This window comes from Lissotriton helveticus, chromosome 5_1 (genome assembly GCF_964261635.1).
Source record: "Lissotriton helveticus chromosome 5_1, aLisHel1.1, whole genome shotgun sequence".
Classification (NCBI taxonomy): Eukaryota; Metazoa; Chordata; class Amphibia; order Caudata; family Salamandridae; genus Lissotriton; species Lissotriton helveticus.
The window spans coordinates 1,625,020,053-1,625,040,230 of NC_136065.1; the positions used below are offsets into that span (position 1 = coordinate 1,625,020,053).

Below are 20,178 nucleotides of genomic sequence, written 5' to 3' on the forward strand. Positions count from 1 at the left end.
AAAGCAGAGGGGACCAAGTTCTGAATCACTAGCCAGTGATTAAGTGGGCACCAGGATGGCACCGGGCGAAGTCACCGCAGTCAGGTGAGTGGGCGCTGCTGGGCTCTGCAGTCTCTCGGACCAGGAGGCGTTGTCGGCGACCAGGATGGAGGTGCGAGCTGTCCTACGAAGGTTCTTGCTGTCGACGTCGCTGGACCCAGGATTGGGCAACAAGTCTTGGCAAATGCAAAGCCCACGCGGTGGACCTAAAATGGCGTCTTGAGTGGACCAGGAGGGTCCAGGATACTTCTCTGATGGAGGGAAGCAAGGGCCAGTCTGGAGCAATCAGACCAGCAGTGTTTGTCGTCGTGGAGCGTCGTGAAGGGGCCACTAGCCAACGGGCAAGCGACCTGGACAACGCGGTGAGCAGCAAAGAGCAGAAGGGCCCCACGCAGATCTCGTGGATGCAGGGGGGCTGAACTTCGGTGCTGGAGCTGCTCAGGGTCGGGGCTTCTCTTACCCCAAAGCACTCAGTCGAGGGTCACTCGGGTGTCGTGCTGGACAAGCATCGTGCAGTTCTGAAGATGGCCGGTCCCTCGAGGTCTCGTCACACCCACGGATCACAGCTGGGCTGATGATGCAGGTTGAGGTCAGAGGTGCCAGGGAAGCCGGTTCTCGTCGTGCTGGAGCAGTCTTGATCCGAAGGAGAGACTGGCAACAAACCGCGATGCTTGGTTGGTGCCTGCTGCTGCAGGGTGACTACTCCTTAGTCACAAGGGAGAAATCTTGAGAAGAGTCTTGAGTTCCTTCTTGTAGAAAGTTGGTTCAGGATTCAAAGATCTGATTTGGAAGGGGGCCAGGTCCTACCTTTATCCTGCAAAAAGGGGCTGGCACGCGACTAAGTCCTGCCCTATGGGTGGGACTAGGAGGGGGGTGGTTACACCCCTCTCCTTTGGCGGGCTTTCCCCAGGCCAGGGGCTGGAGTGCCCCTGGAACTGGTTTCAGCCGGCCTATGCACAGTGAGCACCGGGGTGCCACTTGCAGTCACCTTCCTCTAAAGCCCTGCCTACCTAGGATACACAAAATCCTGTCTGGGACGGTGCTGGCACCGCCCCTGGCAGGAAACCCTTTGTCCTTGCCTCCTGCTCTGGGAGGACTCCCAGCAGCAGGAGGGCAGACTTGTGTCTCGGTGGCAGCATCCATTTTGTGGAGCTAAGGCTATGTCTGACTTTAACCGGGGTTACAGGTTACATACATGTCGTGTCCCTCTAGAAGGGTGGAATGCTAACCCCGTCGCCAGAATTGGCGAGGGGTTAGTATTCCAATTCGTATGACACCTTACTCGACATGTTTTGATAAAGCGATACCAGAGTTGGCATATAACCGCGAGGATTATAATGCACTTAAGAGTATATGGTATGCGATATCATGGAAACGGCTAAGGGATGGATCCCGAAAGCCGCAGACAGACTCAGCTCATGCCAGAGCACTATCTCACACGATTCCAAGCACTCTGCCTTCAGGATTGTCAAGGCCTGCCATAGGAGTGACTGATAGGAGATCTGTGTGTCCATTTTAGGGTTAGATATAGGTATACTATATCTAAAGCAAAGGGTGATTACACCACCTTGCCCCAGCGGTCGTGCAGCCAGTTGTGTCAGATTTGGATGGCCAGCCAGGGGTGGCATAATACATGCTGCAGCCCCTGGTAGGCCCTGGGTACACCTATGCCCTGGGTACCTAAGGTACACTGTACAGGGACTGATAAGGTGACTCAGTATCCAATTAGATATGTACCTAGGGTACATGGAATCCATTTTACAGAGAGAGCAGTAGGCCTGGGGTCCTGAATAGCAGGGCCCCAGGTCAACTAAGTCAGAAAACCAGCAAAACACCAGGCAAAAAGTTGGGGGCAACCATAGTCAGGGATCTACCTTCCTACACAAAGGTCTCAAAGGAGACCGAGGGGATTGAAATCTCCTCGGGCTCTGAGAGGCCGTTCAAACAATATTGCAGTGTTGCTCTGCTGGCCTTTACCGGCCCGTAGAAGCACAGAGCACTCCATTGTATTCAATGGAGTGCTCCAAATTTCAATGTTCTAATACAACTATTACTCCCACTGCGGCTCAATTCTATTCACTTCCTTTCTGTATGCTACCTAATGATAGATACATGAATAAGAATCATCTTTACATGGACAAACTAACTTCAGAATCCGGCTGTGACTTATTTATCATCACAGAAACCTGGTTATATGATGATGCTCCACGTAATCTACATGAAACTATCTACAATAGATATACGATAGCTGTTAACAAAACACCCATCCAAATAGACTGGTAACGATCTACCCATTGTTAACAGATGTATTAAAGTTAAAGACTGGACTCCTATATAAGTAGGAAGTTGGTTTATTTAACAACAACTCGCACAGTGGCATCCCTAAAGAGAGCCAAGGGCAACCTCCCCTGAGCATTGAACAATGAATATTCCACTGTACATCGTAAGAGAATCCCCCCCAGGAGTTCCATGTGCCTTAAGGTTAAACACCCAGTATAACATCTAACTTTCTAACCCAAAGATGCCTTTACAGTCTCTTAATGATAATCTCCTGGTATCAATTACTTTTCATCGTCAGCTAGTGCATGCATTTTTCTCCTGATCTAGAGAAGTCCACCATATAACCTGAGAGTCGTGGAGCATTTCCAGGACATCTTTGCGACCCAACCCATGCGTACTTGAATAATTCTGGACATTGCCCGTTAAGTCTTACATAGCTATCAAAATTCCTTCTCTTAGCAACAGTTTAGTTTCTCCTCTAATCACTGGGCCCACTCATACTGCTAGACATAGCCTGAGGCAATACTTACTTCTATGAACATCAACAATGTGGCTGAGAAGTGTCCAGTTACCTGGATGGACCAATATGTGTTCCTGATTTTACCTCCATTGAAACTAGTAGCCTCCCAAACCTCCTAGTATGGGTGACAGCATGTGAGAATCTGGACGTACCCTCCTTTTGCTCACTATTCTTTACTTCCTTAATCACTGGTCTGACAGTAATAGTTTACCAATTTATTCTGGAGATGATCGTTACCCTGTCCTTACCTGGAGAGTCTGCCTGGCTGACATTTGAAGTAACATTATAAAAATCAATCTGAAGCTTCTGGACCGGCTCAAAGCACAAAGTTCAAAGCTCAAAGTACAGCATCGACGACAAACTTGGGGCCCAGCATAATTCTGCAGTCTATAAAGCAAAAGTAAAAAAGCCCTAAAGATACTACTGCTTTCACCGTGTGCTAGAAGACAGTTACTCCTCAGGAGAACTTAGATAAGTGTTAATGGTTCCCTGAATATGTCGACTCCAATGTGACCCTTCTCCTGAAACTGTTCTACTCTAGCTGACACTGACTGACAACTGACTACATTTATGGAAGAAAATAGCATTCCTTTGGAATGCCAGGTAGGATTCCAACCTGGCCTTGGCACTGAAGCGCATCTCAAACTTACGTGAGTAAAATATTGCCATTCTTTGTGACCTTTCAACATCCTTTTAAATGCATTACCCAACCCTTCTACAGACCCTTGACAACAAAGGAGGTCAGGACCAAGTCCCAAATGGATAGCCTCTTATCTCGGTGACAGATGTCCTATCAGATCACCCCCTCCCGCCTCGTTGGCAGCTTTGAAATCGGCAGCTGGCAAACCCCAAGGATGGACTATTGCATGTGCAGAATTCACCCTCATCTGCTCCAACATTGTCGACAACACGGAAGTCTAAATAAACTTTAAAAACGCTTGATGTCTCCTTAAGTATCGATCAGTCTGCTGGTAAGCAATTGAGCCTTGTGTGTTCGAAAATGATTACAAACTAAAAGCCGTATGTTAATATCTAAGCTTTTCAGTAACATGGAAAAACTATCATCCTTCAACCATCTGGCCACAGTAACTAGGGATGCTGTTTTTCTTACAGATGAAGTGAGAAATTTAGGGGTGATTATACACTCAAATCTCTCCCTAAAACAAGCCTCCAACAAAGCTTATATTTGACGAGATGTCTTCCTCAAAATCTTCCATGCTTTGGCTTCCCTAAAACCGTTCAAGCTACTATTATTATTCCCAGAGTACTTTCCCACCTTCATTAGAGGGTCTCTGGTAATTCTGTGAAAATGCAGCAGCAAGACAATTTCTCAGCCTACAGATCTGAACTCCAGTTACTTCTCTGACTGGTGACAAATCACCTGTGAAGCAATGTGCCTCACACAATTGTAGATAAAGTTCTATATGTTAGAAAGAAATTGCTAACTGGACACTGTTGTGGTGTACTTGGATGTAAAACTATGGTACCTCATGTAGTGAGCCTCGTCTGCTCAACTAAGATACCTTTAGAGACCAGGCGCACGATGAGGGACTTGGAAATCCTCTTGCTGGACACCAGTAACCTAGGCACTGACCCACTAGTCTTAACTGTCCTTGGTGAATGCTTCCATTTATCAGTAATCCCTAACCAGCTTAGTACCCCCCGGAAAAGCCTAACCTATATTAAGGCGAATTCTAGGTTTGCAGATCTGAGCTAGGTGGCTATAGAACAACACAAAGAGTTACACTGTTGATCTCATTACCAAACTGGGGCAGAGCAGTGGAGGGAAGTAGATTTGTGCTACAATTATCCTGCCACAGATGCTGATATTCCTTGTATTTGTCTAATATTAATCTATTTCTCTATTGTTCCAGGGAAAATAATAATATTTTTCTTTTGTTTTACTGTTTCTCCAACTTCCCCGTTCAAGGATATTCCATTACATTATTCGCTTCTTGAGCCGAATGCTGTACTTCGTCTCTGGTTTTCATTGGATCCGGATCAAAGGCCGTCAGGCAACATGCGTCGAGGCCCCCATCCTGGTGGTTGCACCACACACCAGCTTCTTCGACCCGGTGGTTCTGGTGCCCTGCAACTTGCCATCAGTAGTGTCTCGTGTCGAGAACCTCAAAATTCCTGTGATAGGAGGTAAGAGGAAAACGAATCAAGGAATGTCGAACACCATGTATTCCAAGATAGATACAATATTGGAGCTCCTAATTCCAAATTCACAAATACTAAAATCTGTGGTTTGCTAAAGATCTCAGCAGCACTGTACTATCTTAAATTATGTGCACACTTCGTTTGGGACTCTGTTTAAGCTAATGGACTCACTAAAATGTAGTTCTGGTACTTTTGCCAGGCCTAGGGAATGGCCTGACTTTGAGAAGGACTGAAATATCTCTAACTTAACACAAACCTAATATTAGATTTAAGTTGGAATGACCAATTCACCAACAGCAATCATTGATTCTTCCCCACCTCTCCGCTGACCCTCATTTTCTCCATGTGGTCATCTCTGGTCGCACTTAACAACTGCTCCTTGTTCTTGCCATCTAGTTCACACAGTTTTTATTTCTTTCTCACCTGCTGCTTTCCTCTTTTGTGGTTTGACCTATCACCCTTTCCTATGTGTGATTTGGAGACAAACAGTAACTTCACTCCCCACACTGCATATTTTGGATGTACTCTTGGCGTCCTTCTGCTTGGCCTGACCATCTTTTTTCTGCCTCTTAATTTTTCAGGAGCCTCCTCTGATGTAGTGATATTGGACGCCACTGGTCTACAGGCTTTTGATTGTATAGCTTTCTTATATTGCAGGTTGTTTTTTTTAAAATTGTGTTCACTCATTTTGAAGTAAGTTGTTAGTGCCCCCTCAAGAAAATTAACTTGATATTCACTGTGAATGCAATTTTAGTTTGGACCCATTATCCAAATATCTGAATGAGAATCTTTGGAGTAAGCACATCACGCAGGCACTGTCCCCTGTATGTATGTACCCTTCCTTACACCTTATTCTCCTGCTTAATTTTGCATGATTTTTGTATTATGTAATTTCCCATGTGAACTTGCTGGAGTGAACCTCAGTGTCCTTAAACCGTGGTCCGTGGGCAGGCATTACCTTCCTTAAAGCCACACACTAATCAACCACCCCTAGTTTGGTTCTTTCTGTAAGGTCAGTCTGATCCTCGACATCCCTCACCATAGCCACATCACACCCCACCTGAGAGACCTGCACTGGCTTCCCATCAACAAGAGGATCACCTTCAAGCTCCTCGCCCACGCACACAAAGCACTCCACAACACCGGACAAGCATACCTCAACAAACGACTCACCTTCTACACCCCGAACCCCCAGCTCCGCTCCGCCGACCTCGCCACCGTCCCCCCGCATCCGAAGAGCGACCACCGGCGGCAGACCATTCTCTTACCTGGCCGCCAAGTCCTGGAACACCCTCCCCATCCTCCTACGGCAGACTGAAGACCTACTTACCTTCAGGAGGCTCCTCAAGACCTGGCTGTTCAAGCAGTAGCAGAAGCACCCGCCCCTCTCCCCCCCGCACCTTGAGACCCTCACAGGAGAGTAGCGCGCTTTACAAATGTCTTGATTGAGTCACTCTGATATTGACAATCTTCCCCACGCCGAGCCACCCTTCCCTTATCCTGTGTGGTTCTGAAAGCCCCCTTCTTGAGGATACGCTTTTGCCCTTGGGCTTGGAAACTTCCCTTTTGCAGGACATTGGGATTCACCTTCCCCTTAGGTTGAGAATGTTATGCTTTTTCTTTTGGACTTCTCCTCCTGTGGGTTACTATGCGCTTGAGTGCTCTGTTGAGAGGAAGACTGAGGAGTATTATTGTTCACGCCCTGTTGCACCCAGCCCTTTTCGCATGGTCACCCTCAGGTATTTTCTTTCTGCTGCTGAACCGATTTATGTTATTAGACTCTGCACCTTTTCCTTGCTAATTAGTGGTAAATGGCTTGTTCTCTCTCCCTAAAACATGTTACGATTGACATACACCAGATTGGTACCTGTAAATTACATGTTAGTACCTAGTAAATGGTACTAAATGTACCTAGGACCTGAAATTAAATGCTACTGCTAGTGGGCAGCAGAACACGTTGTACGACCCTATAAAGTAGCCTGTAATGCAGTGTTAAACTGCCATTTCATGTTTATACTCCAGTACATTATCATTTAAAATTCTCTTGGCTGGTTGGCTGGTAAAGTTGGATTTTTAAGTATAATTTTGAAAATGTCCCTTTTAGAAGGTTGGCATTTTCCTACCCAACGTATCTGAGACCTTTCTATGAGTTTCCAGCTGCCTGGGTCTGTTAATGGTTCCCTATCAAAAATATGTGTTGAGACCAGACAGTGAAGCTAGATAGATGTAGCTGGGAAATGGTCTTCCTAGAACAATGGCTGGAGAGGAGCTGCATCTGGCCAGCTACACACACAAAGGAACCTGAAACCTGGCTTAGACAGTTTGGAGCGAAACCTACTGGAAGAACCGATGAGAACCAGTTTTGAAGGTAAGTCAGGAAATATCCCCATACAAAGGCTGGCACCAGAAATAAAGATGGGACCTTGAGAACCTCCCACCAGAACACTCCTGGACCTCTGGATGTTTCAGAAGAATGTTTGCATGCTATCCATCTACAAGGTCATATGCTGTCTGGAGATTCAAACATGAACTTCTTGCAAGATCCACTTTTCCCCCTAAATTCTGCAGTCAATTTGTAACCATGTCCGAACAGACCCATGGCAAGGTGTGCATCAGCGTACTTGAAGCCATGGGCCTTTACACATTAAATGGGTGCTTATCTCAGGACCAGCCACCTGCATTCACCAGACTGACATAGTAAATTCCATCTTGGACCACATCAGCCCAAGAAGGACAAAGGCCTGTGTCCTATCTTGGATTTCAGGAACATCAATCGCTTCCTCCAGAAGGAAAAGTTAAAAATGTTGATGCTAGCTCAGGTTCTGTCTGCCCTCGAGACTGGATGGTAGCGTTGGACTTGCAAAACACTTACTTTCACATCCCCGTCCTGCCGGCCCACCGGCGTTACCTGCGGTTCACTGTGGGCCACAAGCACTTTCCCAGTGCCCCTCGGCTGTTCACGAAGGTGATGGTGGTGGTTGCAGCTCATCTGCGCAGATCAGGGGTTCCAGTCTTCCCCTATTTCGACGACTGGCTGTTGAAGGCAGACTCGCCCCAGTCAGTCGTCTCCCACCTCCAGACTACGGCGGACCTCCTGCACTTGCTGAGGTTCACTATGAACGTGCCGAAGTTACACCTGATTCTCTCTCAGGAGCTCCTTTTCATCGGAGCGGTTCTGGACACGACGCAGTTTCGGGTTTATCCTCCCGAGCAGCGAGTCTGGGATATTCGGGCTATGATTCCGATCTTTTACCCTCTGTCCCGGGTTTCAGTCAGAATGACCCCGAGGCTGCTGGGCCTCATGGCCTCTTGCATCCTGCTAGTAGATCATGCCAGGTGGCATATGCAGGCTCTGCTGTGGGACCTGAGGTTCCAGTGGGCACAGCATCAGGGGAATCTGTCAGATTTCGTACAGATCTCAGAGGGCACTACACAACAATTGCAGTGGTGGCTAACGAACCAGGATTGTGTCAACGGCCGATCCCTCTCCGTTCCCCAACCAGAGTACACAGTGGTGACGGACGCATCACTTCTGGGGTGGGGCGGCCACATGGGAGAGGCGGAGGTCAGAGGCCTCTGGTATCCGGCGAAGTCCGAGCTCCACATCAACCTTCTGGAGCTCCGGGCGATCAGTCTTGCACTGAAGGCATTCCTTCCCTCTGTCCGGGGAAGAGTATTGCAGGTGTTCACGGACAACATCACCGCAATGTGGTACTGCAACAAACAAGGCGGGGTGGGGTCGTGGACCCTATGTCAAGAGCCTCTCCATATCTGGACATGGCTGGAACATCAGAACATATCCCTGGTGGTCCAACACCTGGCAGGTTCTCTGAACGCCAGGGCAGACAAACTCAGCCAATGGCGTCTTCACTCGGAGGTGGCGCAAGGTCTCTTACAGCAGTGGGGAAATCCTTGGTTAGATCTATTTGCCACCGAAGAAAACGTGCAATGTCAGCAATTCTGCGCGATGGAATTGCCAAGGCGGCACTCTCTAGGCAATGCTTTTCGTCACGAGTGGAGTAGCGGTCTTCTATACGCCTGTCCGCCTATACCACTTCTGCCCAGAGTGCTGAAGATCAAGCGCGACCGGGCCCAAGTTATCCTTGTGGCTCCGGATTGGGCACAAAAAGTCTGGTATCCCTAGCTGTTACACATGGCCATCGATCCTCCGATCAGACTACCTCTTCGGGAGGATCTTCTGTTGCAGCAGCGGGGAGCGGTCCTCCACCCAAACCTGTCCAGTCTCCACCTTCTTGCGTGGAGATTGAGCAGTGACAGTTGACAGCCTTCGACCTTCCTCCCGAAATCTGTAATGTTATCTTGGCAGCCTGGCGTCCCTCCACTAAGATGGTGTATGCCTGCAGATGGAACAAATTTGTTGCATGGTGCACAGCAAAGGCTGTGGATCACCTTTCTGCCCCTCTTACTGAGGTTCTCTTGTTCCTCCTGTCTTGGCCCAGCAGGGCTCTGCTTTGGCACTCTAAAGGGCTACCTCTCAGCCATTTCAGCCTTTCTTAAAGTTCCTGATCAACCTTCTCTTTTCAAGTCCCCTGTGGTAAATCGCTTCCTTAAGGGCATTACTCATCTTTTTCCTCCTGTTCCCTTCGTAATGCCTGAGTGGGACTTGAACTTGGTTCTTACTTACCTTATGTGCGCTCACTTTGAGCCGCTTCATAACTTTCCTCTCAGACTTGTTAATTTAAAGACTGCCTTTCTGGTTGTCATCACCTCTGCTCGCAGAGTGTGTGAGCTCCAAGCTCTTTCTTCAAAACCTTTTTTTCTGGCTGTTCATCCGGACAAGGTCGTCCTAAGAACAGACCTTCTTTTGTTCCTAAGGCGGTTACTTCGTTCCACATTGGTCAAACCATCACTTTGCCCATCCTTCTAAGGAGGAAGAGAGGCTCCACCGTCTGGATCCAAAACGTGCGGTTTCAATTTATTTGGATCGCACCAAGCAATTCCGGGTGTATGACCAGCTCTTTGTCGGCTACGTGGGCGCCAAAAAAGGTTGGGCCATGCACAAATGGACCATCTCTAGGGGGGTTGTTTTGTGCATAAAAGCTTGCTAATCTTTGGCATAGAAGGAGCCTCCAGTGGGACTGCGCGCCCATTCCACCAGGGCGACGGCAGCTACCACTGCTTTGGGACGGGGAGTCTCCCTCAATTAAATCTGTCAGCAGCTATGTGGGCGTCTCTTTACACGTTCACAAAACACTACTGCCTGGACAGCCAAGTTGGGAGAGAAGGCTTCTTTGGCCGTTCTGTTCTCCAGGACTTTCTGGTGTGAACTTGGTTCGCAGACCCACCGCCGGGATGGGTACTGCTGGGGTATCTATTCACAAGGTAAGGAATCTGCAAATAATTGTATCTTTCAGATAAACAAGTTACTTACCTTCGGTAACCAGATATCTTTAAGAGACATAGATTAGGTATCGATTCCTTACTGCCCCATCCATGCTCCCCGTTCTGTGAACTGGCTTCTAGCGTTAAAAACTTCCTTTCAGGGCCCTCATTTTGTGCACCAGTGGTCAGTGTCTTGCATGGCTCTGTGCTTCTGGTGTGGAATGTTGTGTAAAAGAACTGACACCAGCGCGCAAGGGCGGCCTCTAAGTAGCTGCCGCGACGTCATCCCAGCGACCAAGACTCCAACGAAGAACGCGGAGCCGACCGATGCCACCTTTCGACACGCAGGGGTACTGCTGACGAAAAATGCTCCAGAACCAGTCTGACCCCTGGGGGTAATTCACAAGGTAAGGAATCTATAATTAATGTATTTACCGAAGGTAAGTAACTTGTTCTATACTTCCTAATTCCCAAAAAGGACGGTTCCTTAAGACCAATATTGGATCTCAGACCTTTAAACCTCTACATATTATCAGAACACTTCCACATGATCTCTTTACAACAAATACCTCCACTTTTGCAGCAAGGCGACTTTCTCGACACTAGACTTAAAGGATGCATACTTTCATATACCCATTTACCCAGCATATCGCAAATACCTCCGATTTGTGATAGGAAAAAATCATTATCAGTTCACAGTACTTCCATTCAGAGTGACAACTGCACCCAGAGTGTTCACCAAATGCCTGGCAGTGGTAGCAGCACATATAAGAAGCCAACAAATACCTCTCTTCCCATACTTAGACAATTGGTTCATAAAAGCCAACACACATCACAAATATGTGCAACACACTCCAGTCACCATAAATCTTCAACATCAGTTGGGATTTACAGTCATTGTTCAAAAATGCGATCTTCAGCCAATCAGATACAGCCATATCTAGGAGCCATACTAAACACTCAAATAGCTCTAGCGTATCCCAATGCAACCAGAATTCATAATTTTCAAACATTACTACTTCAGTTTCAAAACAACCTCTGTCTCTCAGCCAAAACCTTCATGCAGTTACTAGGGATGAGGGCCTCCTGCATTGCCATAGGTCCTCATTCAAGACTAAACATGCGTCCTCTACAGGAATGTTTTGCAAGTCAGTGGAGTCCATCACAGGGTCAGCTAACAGATCTAGTTTTGGTAGACAGCCGCACTCATCGCTCTCTGCAGTGATGGAACACACACAATTTATGAACAGGGCGGCCCTTTATCAACCCTATTCCACAAGTCGTGCTCACAACTGACTCATCCCTCACAGGGTGGGGTGCACATTTACAACATTTGACCGTTCAGGGTATTTGGAATGGGAAACATCCAGTACCACGCGGGCATTGCATCGCAATGCCTTTACATTGCGAGTATTACAACGCAAGTCGTTACGACTTGCGCTGGATGGTACTATTACCTAAGGAGTAGTATGATTTACTATTCCAACACCTTCCCTACTGAACTTAGACTGGTGTTGGAATAGTAAATCATACTATTCCTAAGTGCAACGCCCTCCAACGCAAGTCGCTTTAATGACTTGCGTTGTAAAAACTGCGATGTAACGTTCTGCCATAATTATGAACACGTTGTAACGTCACATATTCCTTTGGAATACCAACTAACAGAAATATCACATCATCTACCTAGAACTGCAAGCAGTTCAACTGGCGTTAAAAGCATTTCTTCCTCATCTATTTGGGAAAGTTATCCTAATCCAGACAGACCATATGAAAACGTACTATGTACAAAAGGGGGAACACACTCTCTACAACTGTCGTGTCTCTCTCAGACTATTTGGCATTGGGCAATTCGTCACAAAATCCATCTCCTGGCAGAACACCTCCCAGGCAAGGACAGCGTCTTTGCCGATCTCCTCAGCAGAATGAAACTACAAATACCCGAATGGGAACTTCACCCGCAAGTTCTCCTTCCATACTTTCAAAAATTGGGTTTTCCACAAATAGACCTCTTTTCCACAGCAATTCCCTAAGGTTCAACTGGTCAGGGATATTTGCTTACACTTTTCCGCCTCTCCCTCCTTCCATTTCTGGTTTGGAAACTCAGGCAGACATCTCTCACACTAATTCTGGTAGCTCACACATGGGCTAGTCAGCCATGGTTCACTATACTATTGGAACTATCACTGGTTCAACAGCAGAAGCTTCAAATAGCGTCAAACCTTCTCACACAGAACCATGGAGAAATCAGACATCCAAATCCCAAGGACTTAAACCTAGCGATTTGGCTCCTGAAGTCCTAAAGTTTGGGTATTTAAACCTACCACCAGATTGTATGACAATTCTTAAAGAAGCTAGGAAACCTACCACTAGAGCATGCTATGCCGCAAAATGGAAAAGAGTTGTCATGTATTGCAATAATAACTCATTGGCTCAACTAGATGCATCTATACAGAGAGCAGGTTTAGCCTACACATCTATTCGGCTACACTTTGCAGCAGTAGCCACATATCTTCAAAACAGGCAACATTTATCTTTATTCAAAGTTCCTGTAAGCAAAGCCTTTATGGAAGACCTTAAAAGAATAATACCACCCAGAGTACCACCTGCATCTGTCTAGAACCTCAACATTGTTCTTACAAGGTTTATGGGCCCACCTTTTGAACCATTACGCAATTGTTCATTACGATTTCTTTCATAGAATGTTGCCTTCTTAATTGCTATCACTTTGTTAAGATGAGTTGGTGAGTTATAGGCATTAACCTTAGACGAACCCTTCTTTCAACTTCATAAAGATAGTATAGTTCTTCATACAAATCCAAATTTCTTCCATAGGTAGTCTTTGCTTTTCACATCAACCAATCAGCTGAGTTACCTGTGTTCTTCCCGCAGCCTGATTCTGTAGCAGAAAGATTTCTCCACACACTTGATGTCAAAAGAGCAATATTATACTACATTGATAGGACTAAAGATTTTCGCAAAATAAAGCAACTTTTTGTTGCCTTTGCTCCACCTCATAAAGGAAAACCTATCTCTATATCTGTTATTTCAAGGTGGATTGTCACATGCGTTCAAACTTGCTATGTTAAAGGTAAAAGAACTTTAACCGTACCTCCTAGAGCACAACCTACTTGCAAGATAGGAGCATCTATGGCCTTTTTAGTTAACATTCCCATAGATGACATATGGAAGGCAGCTACATGATCCACGCCACACACATTTACCAAACATAATTATGTGGATGTATTAGCACGTCAACCAGCTAATGTAGGACCAGCAGTGCTGCAACTACAACACCAACTGGTTAGCCACTGATATGGGAGAAGTACTGCTATACAGTCTATGCAAAGCATATGTATCTACAGCACTCATGCCTCGAACGGATTATGTTACCCTGTAAGCATCTGATCTGAAAGAAACAGGTTAGTATTAGATTCCTTACCTTAGAATATCCCCAGACGTCAGACTGGATCCGCAAAATTTTGCGTAGCAGTACCCCTGCGCGTCAGTAGGCGTCGTCTGCGTCGTTGGCGCCAGGATGACGTCTTAAGAGTACTTAGACGCCGTCCTCGCGCGCTGACGTCAGTTCTTCTTTTTTCCGCGCCAGCAAGAGCAGGTCCGGAGAAAGTGGTACCCTTTATTTATTTTTTGACGAAGCTTTTTCGATCCTTTTTGGATCCGTTTCGAGTCTACGACTCCATCTGTGCCGGTAGGGATGCCCGCGTTCAAGCCCTGTGCCGACTGCAACCGACTGATGTTGGTTACCGACCCCATCGCCGGTGCCTACATTGCCTGGGGCCCGACCACGATGACAAGTCGTGCCCCGACTGCCGGGCCTTGACTTCGAAGGCTAGGCGGGAGTGGTCCCGTAAACGCCTCGAGCTCCGGTAGTCGGTCCCACGCCGCTCGAGGTCCCGGTCCGAAAGGAGGTCGAAGGATCGGTCGCGGGGCGGGAGTCATCACAGCTCGGCAAGTCGACACCACTCGTCGGGCTCCAAGTCCTCAGGTAAGAGGCACAAGAAGTTAGAGACGACATCGCTCTTCTGACTGCCCCTGAAGCTCGTGCGACGCGGCCGGGGGTTCGGGTGACACCGCCCACGCGGCTCCGCCGGAGCCGCAGGCGTCGCGGCCTGCTTCATACCCGCCAGTCCCTGGGCAGAACGCGACGCTGGAGGAGATCGAGGCCTTCCTCATGGCCATGAGGTCGCTCACTCCGTCGGGTTCCGCGGCCCCGACTGGGAGCCCAAGCGGGCTGGGTGCTTGGGCCCTAGCGCCGTCGGGTGCTTCGGCCCCGGCGTCGTCGGCGACTTCGGTCCCGACCCCGCAAGGCCCCACTGGATCTGGTTCCGGATCCGGGTCGCCACTGGTCGACCTTACGACCCCGCCGGCTTCGACTTCTAGGGTGTCACCTCCTGCGCTGTCCCTGCACGACGCCGTCCCTAATCCTACCCTCGGTCCGGATCCGGCGCCGGAGCGGCGTCGCTTGACGCCGCATTCGGCGCCGGCCGAAGAGGAATTCTTCGAGGATCTGGGTCCATCCTTTATCCCTCAATTTCAGGACATGGACGACGAGTGTGACTGGGGGGGGTCTGAGGACCCCCTGGCAAGTGAGTGCCAGTCATTTCAGGACTGGACACAGGAACTAGGAGAAGCCAGTGGCCTGGATACCTCCCCAGACACTGGTTTTGTCTCCCCTCCTACCGTGGCTACGGAGGAGGGGGCTGCTTATAGTGTGGTGCTGATGAGGGCAGCCAAGGCCTTGGCTCTTGAGCTCCCCGTCACAACGGTGAGGTCTAACATCCTCACGGAGGTCCTTAAACCGCAGGTACGCTCCCCAGAGCCTCTACTGCCGTTTAATGAGGCTCTCACGGGCGTCCTGTTGGGCACCTGGCCAGGCCCAATACTGGTCCTTCTGTAGATAGGAACGTCGCTAGGCGCCACCGCCCTGCCCCGGGCGACCCTAGTTTCTTGTCCATCCACCCCACTCCAGAGAGCCTAGTTATCCAGGCCTCTACTTCCCAATCCGCATTCCCAACTGCGCCACCAGATTGGGAATCCACGAGGTATAAACAATTCGGCAAGAAGATGTTCTCCTCCCTTAGTTTGGGATTGCGGTCGGTTAACACCGCGTGCCTCTTGGGCCGTTACACCCACTCTCTGTGGGATACGGTCGTGGAAGTGCTGCCTGAGTGCCCGGAGGGGGCCCGGGTGAAACTCGCTCAAGCCCTCGCGGAGGGAAGAGACGCAGCGCGATATTCAATACGATGTGGACTGGATACCACGGACTCGCTAGGAAGAGCGATTTCAACGTCTGGCGGTTCGCCGCCACGCCTGGCTGAGGTCCGCCAACTTTTCGGCCGATGTCCAGAACACCCTTATGGACATGCCGTTCGATGGCAGCCACCTCTTCGGTGGCAAGGCAGATAGTGCGCTGGAACGCTTTAAAGACTCCAGGGCTACGGCTAAGTCCTTGGGCCTGTCGGCCCCGCACCAGCAATCTTCTGCCCAGCGCTCCTTTCATGGCCACGGAAGGGGTGCCCCCACACGTCCTGGCAGCCACGGGCCGCAGACTACCATTCAGCGCGGCAGCGGAGGTGCTTACCGTCGCGGCGGTAACAGGGGACAACGGCGCGGCCAGTGCACATCCACTCCCGCAGCATCCGCCTCAAAGCCTTCCTAGACCGAACTTTCAGGCCCATTTGACGCCAAGGGGGGCAGGGTTCGCCATCACCACCTCCACTGGCGCTCCATCACGTCGGACAGGTGGGTGCTGCAAATCGTCCGAAAGGGCTACTCCCTCCCTTTCGAGGCGACCCCTCCAGCCATGCCACCGTAGAGCCACCGCGTGTCAGGGGATCACTTGAAACTTCTGCAAGAGGAAGTTGCAGCACTCTTGGCCAAGGGGGCCATCGAGTGCATTCCTGGGCCAGAAGTAGGGTGTGGTTGTTAATCCCACTACTTTCTGGTTCCCAAGAAGGGCAAAGGGGGCCTACGCCCTATCTCGGACCTGCGGAACGTCAACGGAGAAGTTCAAGATGCTGACTCTCGCTCAGGTCTTAGCTGCCCTGGACCCGGAAGATTGGATGGTAGCGTTGGACTTGCAGGGCTCTTACTTTCACATCCCCGTCGTGCCGGCCCACCGGCGTTACCTACGGTTCACGGTAGGCCACGAGCACTTTCAGTTTACCGCGCTCCCCTTCGGCCTTACCAGCGCCCCACGGGTGTTCACCAAAGTGATGGCGGTGGTCGCAGCTCATCTGCGCAGGCTAGGGGTTTCAGCCTTCCCCTACCTCGACGACTGGTTGTTGAAGGTGGGCTCGCCCCAGACAGTCGTCAGCCACCTCCAGACTACGGACGACCTCCTGCACATGCTGGGGTTCTCCATCAATGTGCCGAAGTCGCACCTGTGTCCCTCCCAGAAGCTCCTCTTCATCGGAGCGGTTCTAGACTCGGCGCAGTTTCGGGTTTATCCTCCCGAACAGCGGGTTCGGGATATTCAGGCTCTGATTCCGATCTTTCAGCCGTTATCCCGCATCTCGGTCAGGTTGACGCTGTGGCTTCTGGGGCTTATGGCCTGCATCCTTCTGGTGCATCACGCCTGGTGGCGGATGCGGGCTCTGCAGTGGGACCTGAAGTTTCAGTGGGCCCAGCATCAGGGCAACTTGTCCGACCACGGCTTGATCTCAGAGGGCACTGCAAGACAGTTGCAGTGGTGGCTCACGGACCGCGATTGGGTCAGTGGCAGATCCCTCTCCCTACCCCAACCGGAGCACGTAGTTGTGACAGACGCGTCCCTCCAGGGCTGAGGGGGCACATGGGAGAGGCGGAGATCAGAGGACTCTGTTCTCCGGCGGAGTCCCGGCTCCATATCAACCTTCTGGAGCTGCAGGCGATCCGGCTTGCACTCAAGGCATTCCTCCCCTCTGTCCGGGGGAGTGTAGTGCAGGTGTTCACTGACAACACCACCGCCATGTGGTACTCCAGCAAACAGGGCGGGGTGGGAGGCTCTGCGCCTCTGGCAGTGGTTGGAACATCAGGGCGTGACCCTGGTGGTTCAACACCTGGCAGGTTCCCTGAACGCCAGGGCGGATGAACTCGGCCGTCGGTGCATGATGGATCACGAATGGCGTCTGAACTCGGACGTGACGCAAGATCTTTCAGCAGTGGGGAGAGCCTTGGTTAGATTTATTCGCCACAGAAGAGAACGAGCAATGTCATCAGTTCTGCGAATTTCCAAGGCGGCACTCGCTCTGCAAAGCTTTTCGTCGCGAGTGGAGTTGCGGTCTGTTGTACGCCTTTCCGCCTATACCACTTCTGCCCAGAGTGCTGAAGAAGATCAGACGCGACCGGGCCCACGTCATCCTTGTGGCTCCAGACTGGGCACGAAGATACTGGTATCCCTAGGTACTCAGCATGTCAGTCGATCCCCCGATTTGTCTGCCTCTTCAGGAGGACCTTCTGTCGCAGCAGCAGGGGACGGTCCTCCACCCGAACCTGTCCAGCCTCCACCTCCATGCGTGGAGATTGAGCGGCGACAGTTAAGGCCATTTGATTTGCCTCCTGAAGTCTGTGATGTTATTCTGACAGCCAGGCGACCCTCCACAAAATCGGTATACGCCTGCAGGTGGAACAAATTTGTGTCATGGTGCACAGCAAAGGCTGTGGATCCACTCTCTGCCCCTCTTTCTGAGGTCCTTCTCTTTCTTCTTTCTCTTGCCCAGCAGGGCTTTGCTCTGGGCACTATAAAAGGCTACCTTTCTGCTATTTCCGCCTTCTTAAGGCTACCTGATCAGCCCTCTTTGTTCAAGTCCCCAGTTGTAAATAGGTTCTTGAAGGGCATCACTCATATGTTCCCTCCTGTTCCTTTCGTGATGCCTTAGTGGGACTTGAACCTTGTTCTGACCTATCTGATGTGCGCTCCCTTCGAGCCACTTCATAACTGTCCTCTTCGTCTTCTTACCCTTAAGACTGCATTCCTGGTTGCCATCACCTCTGCCAGGAGAGTGAATGAGCTCCAGGCCCTTTCTCCTAAACCTCCTTTCCTTTCTGTCCATCCGGACAAAGTTGTGTTGCGGACGCGACCCTCTTTACTGCCCATGGTGGTCACAGCCTTCGACATCGGGCCGTCCATCACCTTGCCCACCTTCTTTCCGCCTCCGCATCCCTCGAAAGAGGAAGAGAGGCTCCACCGTCTGGACCCAAAATGTGCGCTCTCATTTTATCTGGATCGCGCACGCCCGTTCCGGGTGGATGACCAACTCTTTGTTGGTTACGTGGGCGCTAAGAAGGGTCGGGCGGTGCACAAACGAACCATCTCTCGGTGGGTCGTCTTGTGCATCAAGATCTGCTACTCTTTGGCAAGGAAGGAGCCTCCTGTTGGGCTGAGGGCCCATTCTACTTGGGCCACAGCGGCTACCACTGCCCTGAGTCGTGGAGTCCCCTTGCAGGACATCTGTCAGGTAGCTACGTGGGCCTCGCTGCACACGTTCGCAAGACACTACTGCCTGGTCAGCCAAGTCCGGAGAGATGGCTTTTTCGGCCGTTCCGTTCTCCAGGACTTTCTGGTGTGATCATTAGTTTGCAGACCCACCTCCGGGTTGGTATTGCTGGGGTATCTATTCTAAGGTAAGGAATCTAATACTAACCTGTTTCTTTCAGATGCACAAGTTACTTACCTTCGGTAACGATATATCTGTAAGAAACAGTAGTTAGTATTAGATTCCTTACTGCCCCACCCATCCTCCCCGTTCTGCGAACCGATATCTAGGGTTAAGGTCATCCCCTTTCAGGGCCCTAGTTTTATGGCACCAGTGTTGGTTTTTATCATGGCTCTGCGTTTTCTGGCGCGGAAAAGCTGTGTATAAGAAATGACGTCAGCGCGCGAGGGCGGCGTCTAAGTACTCCGACGTCATCCCGACGACAGACTCGGAGCGGCAGACGACGCCTACCGACGCGCAGGGGTACTGCTACGCAAAATTTCCCAGATCCAGTCTGACGCCTGGGGATATTCTAAGGTAAGGAATCTAATACTAACTACTGTTTCTTACAGATATATCGTTACCGAAGGTAAGTAACTTGTGCATCTTGCCATGTAGAGCTGTATATTCGCATGCGCACTCCCTCCTCCCCGGACACCTATGGCTGTTGCAGTTCTTAATTTTCAGATGGCATACTAATGGATATCTCTGTTCTACACTCATTCACTCCATTCTCACCCTCTTGCGTGAAAACAATCTAACAATGGATTCAATGCCCATGCACATTATCACCAAAAGGAGGAGTCACTTTGTCTCGTGACTGGAAAAGACTTCTTCGAAGAAAAACAACTTGCAAACATGCAGACCCAACACTAGATGGCAGGATTATGCAAAGCATGTGAATCTACAGCGCTACATGCCAAGAACATATGCTTACAGGGTAAGTAACATAATCCTTACTTGGTGGACAAACAGCAAAGCATTAGAACAGGCAAAATCTTACAAGCACCTCGGCATCTGTTTGGATTGCCTCTTAACATTCAGGGCTCAACTAGCATCCAAAAAAGAAACAGTGAACAAACTTTTGTTTGCATTCAAAACAAAACAAAAAAAGGCGTGCAAAACCTCAACACATCATCTTCTTAAGGTCATTAGTGCAAAGTTCATGCCGTAGATACCTTATGGGGCTGAACTGTTGAAAGGGAAAGATGTGCCTACTTGTAAACCTGTCCGCGGAACCTCAGTCGGTCTGCCACTGCTTAGAAAACTGAATAATATGAACAGATTAAAGTGTATGTAATTGAAGAAGTAAAATTTCAAGTTGAACACTTTCAAACTTTTTGTAAATGTTAAGGGATT

General features: G+C 49.6%; 1 protein-coding gene across 1 annotated transcript in view; it reads left to right on the forward strand.

Annotated features, from left to right (window-relative positions):
- LPCAT4 (lysophosphatidylcholine acyltransferase 4) overlaps positions 1 to 20,178 on the forward strand; it is a 539,966-nt gene that overhangs the window by 216,015 nt on the left and 303,773 nt on the right. Inside the window, exon 3 of the mRNA XM_078644815.1 lies at positions 4,770 to 4,987. Coding sequence (XP_078500941.1) covers positions 4,770 to 4,987 — 218 coding nt within the window. The remainder of the gene's footprint in view (positions 1 to 4,769; positions 4,988 to 20,178) is intronic.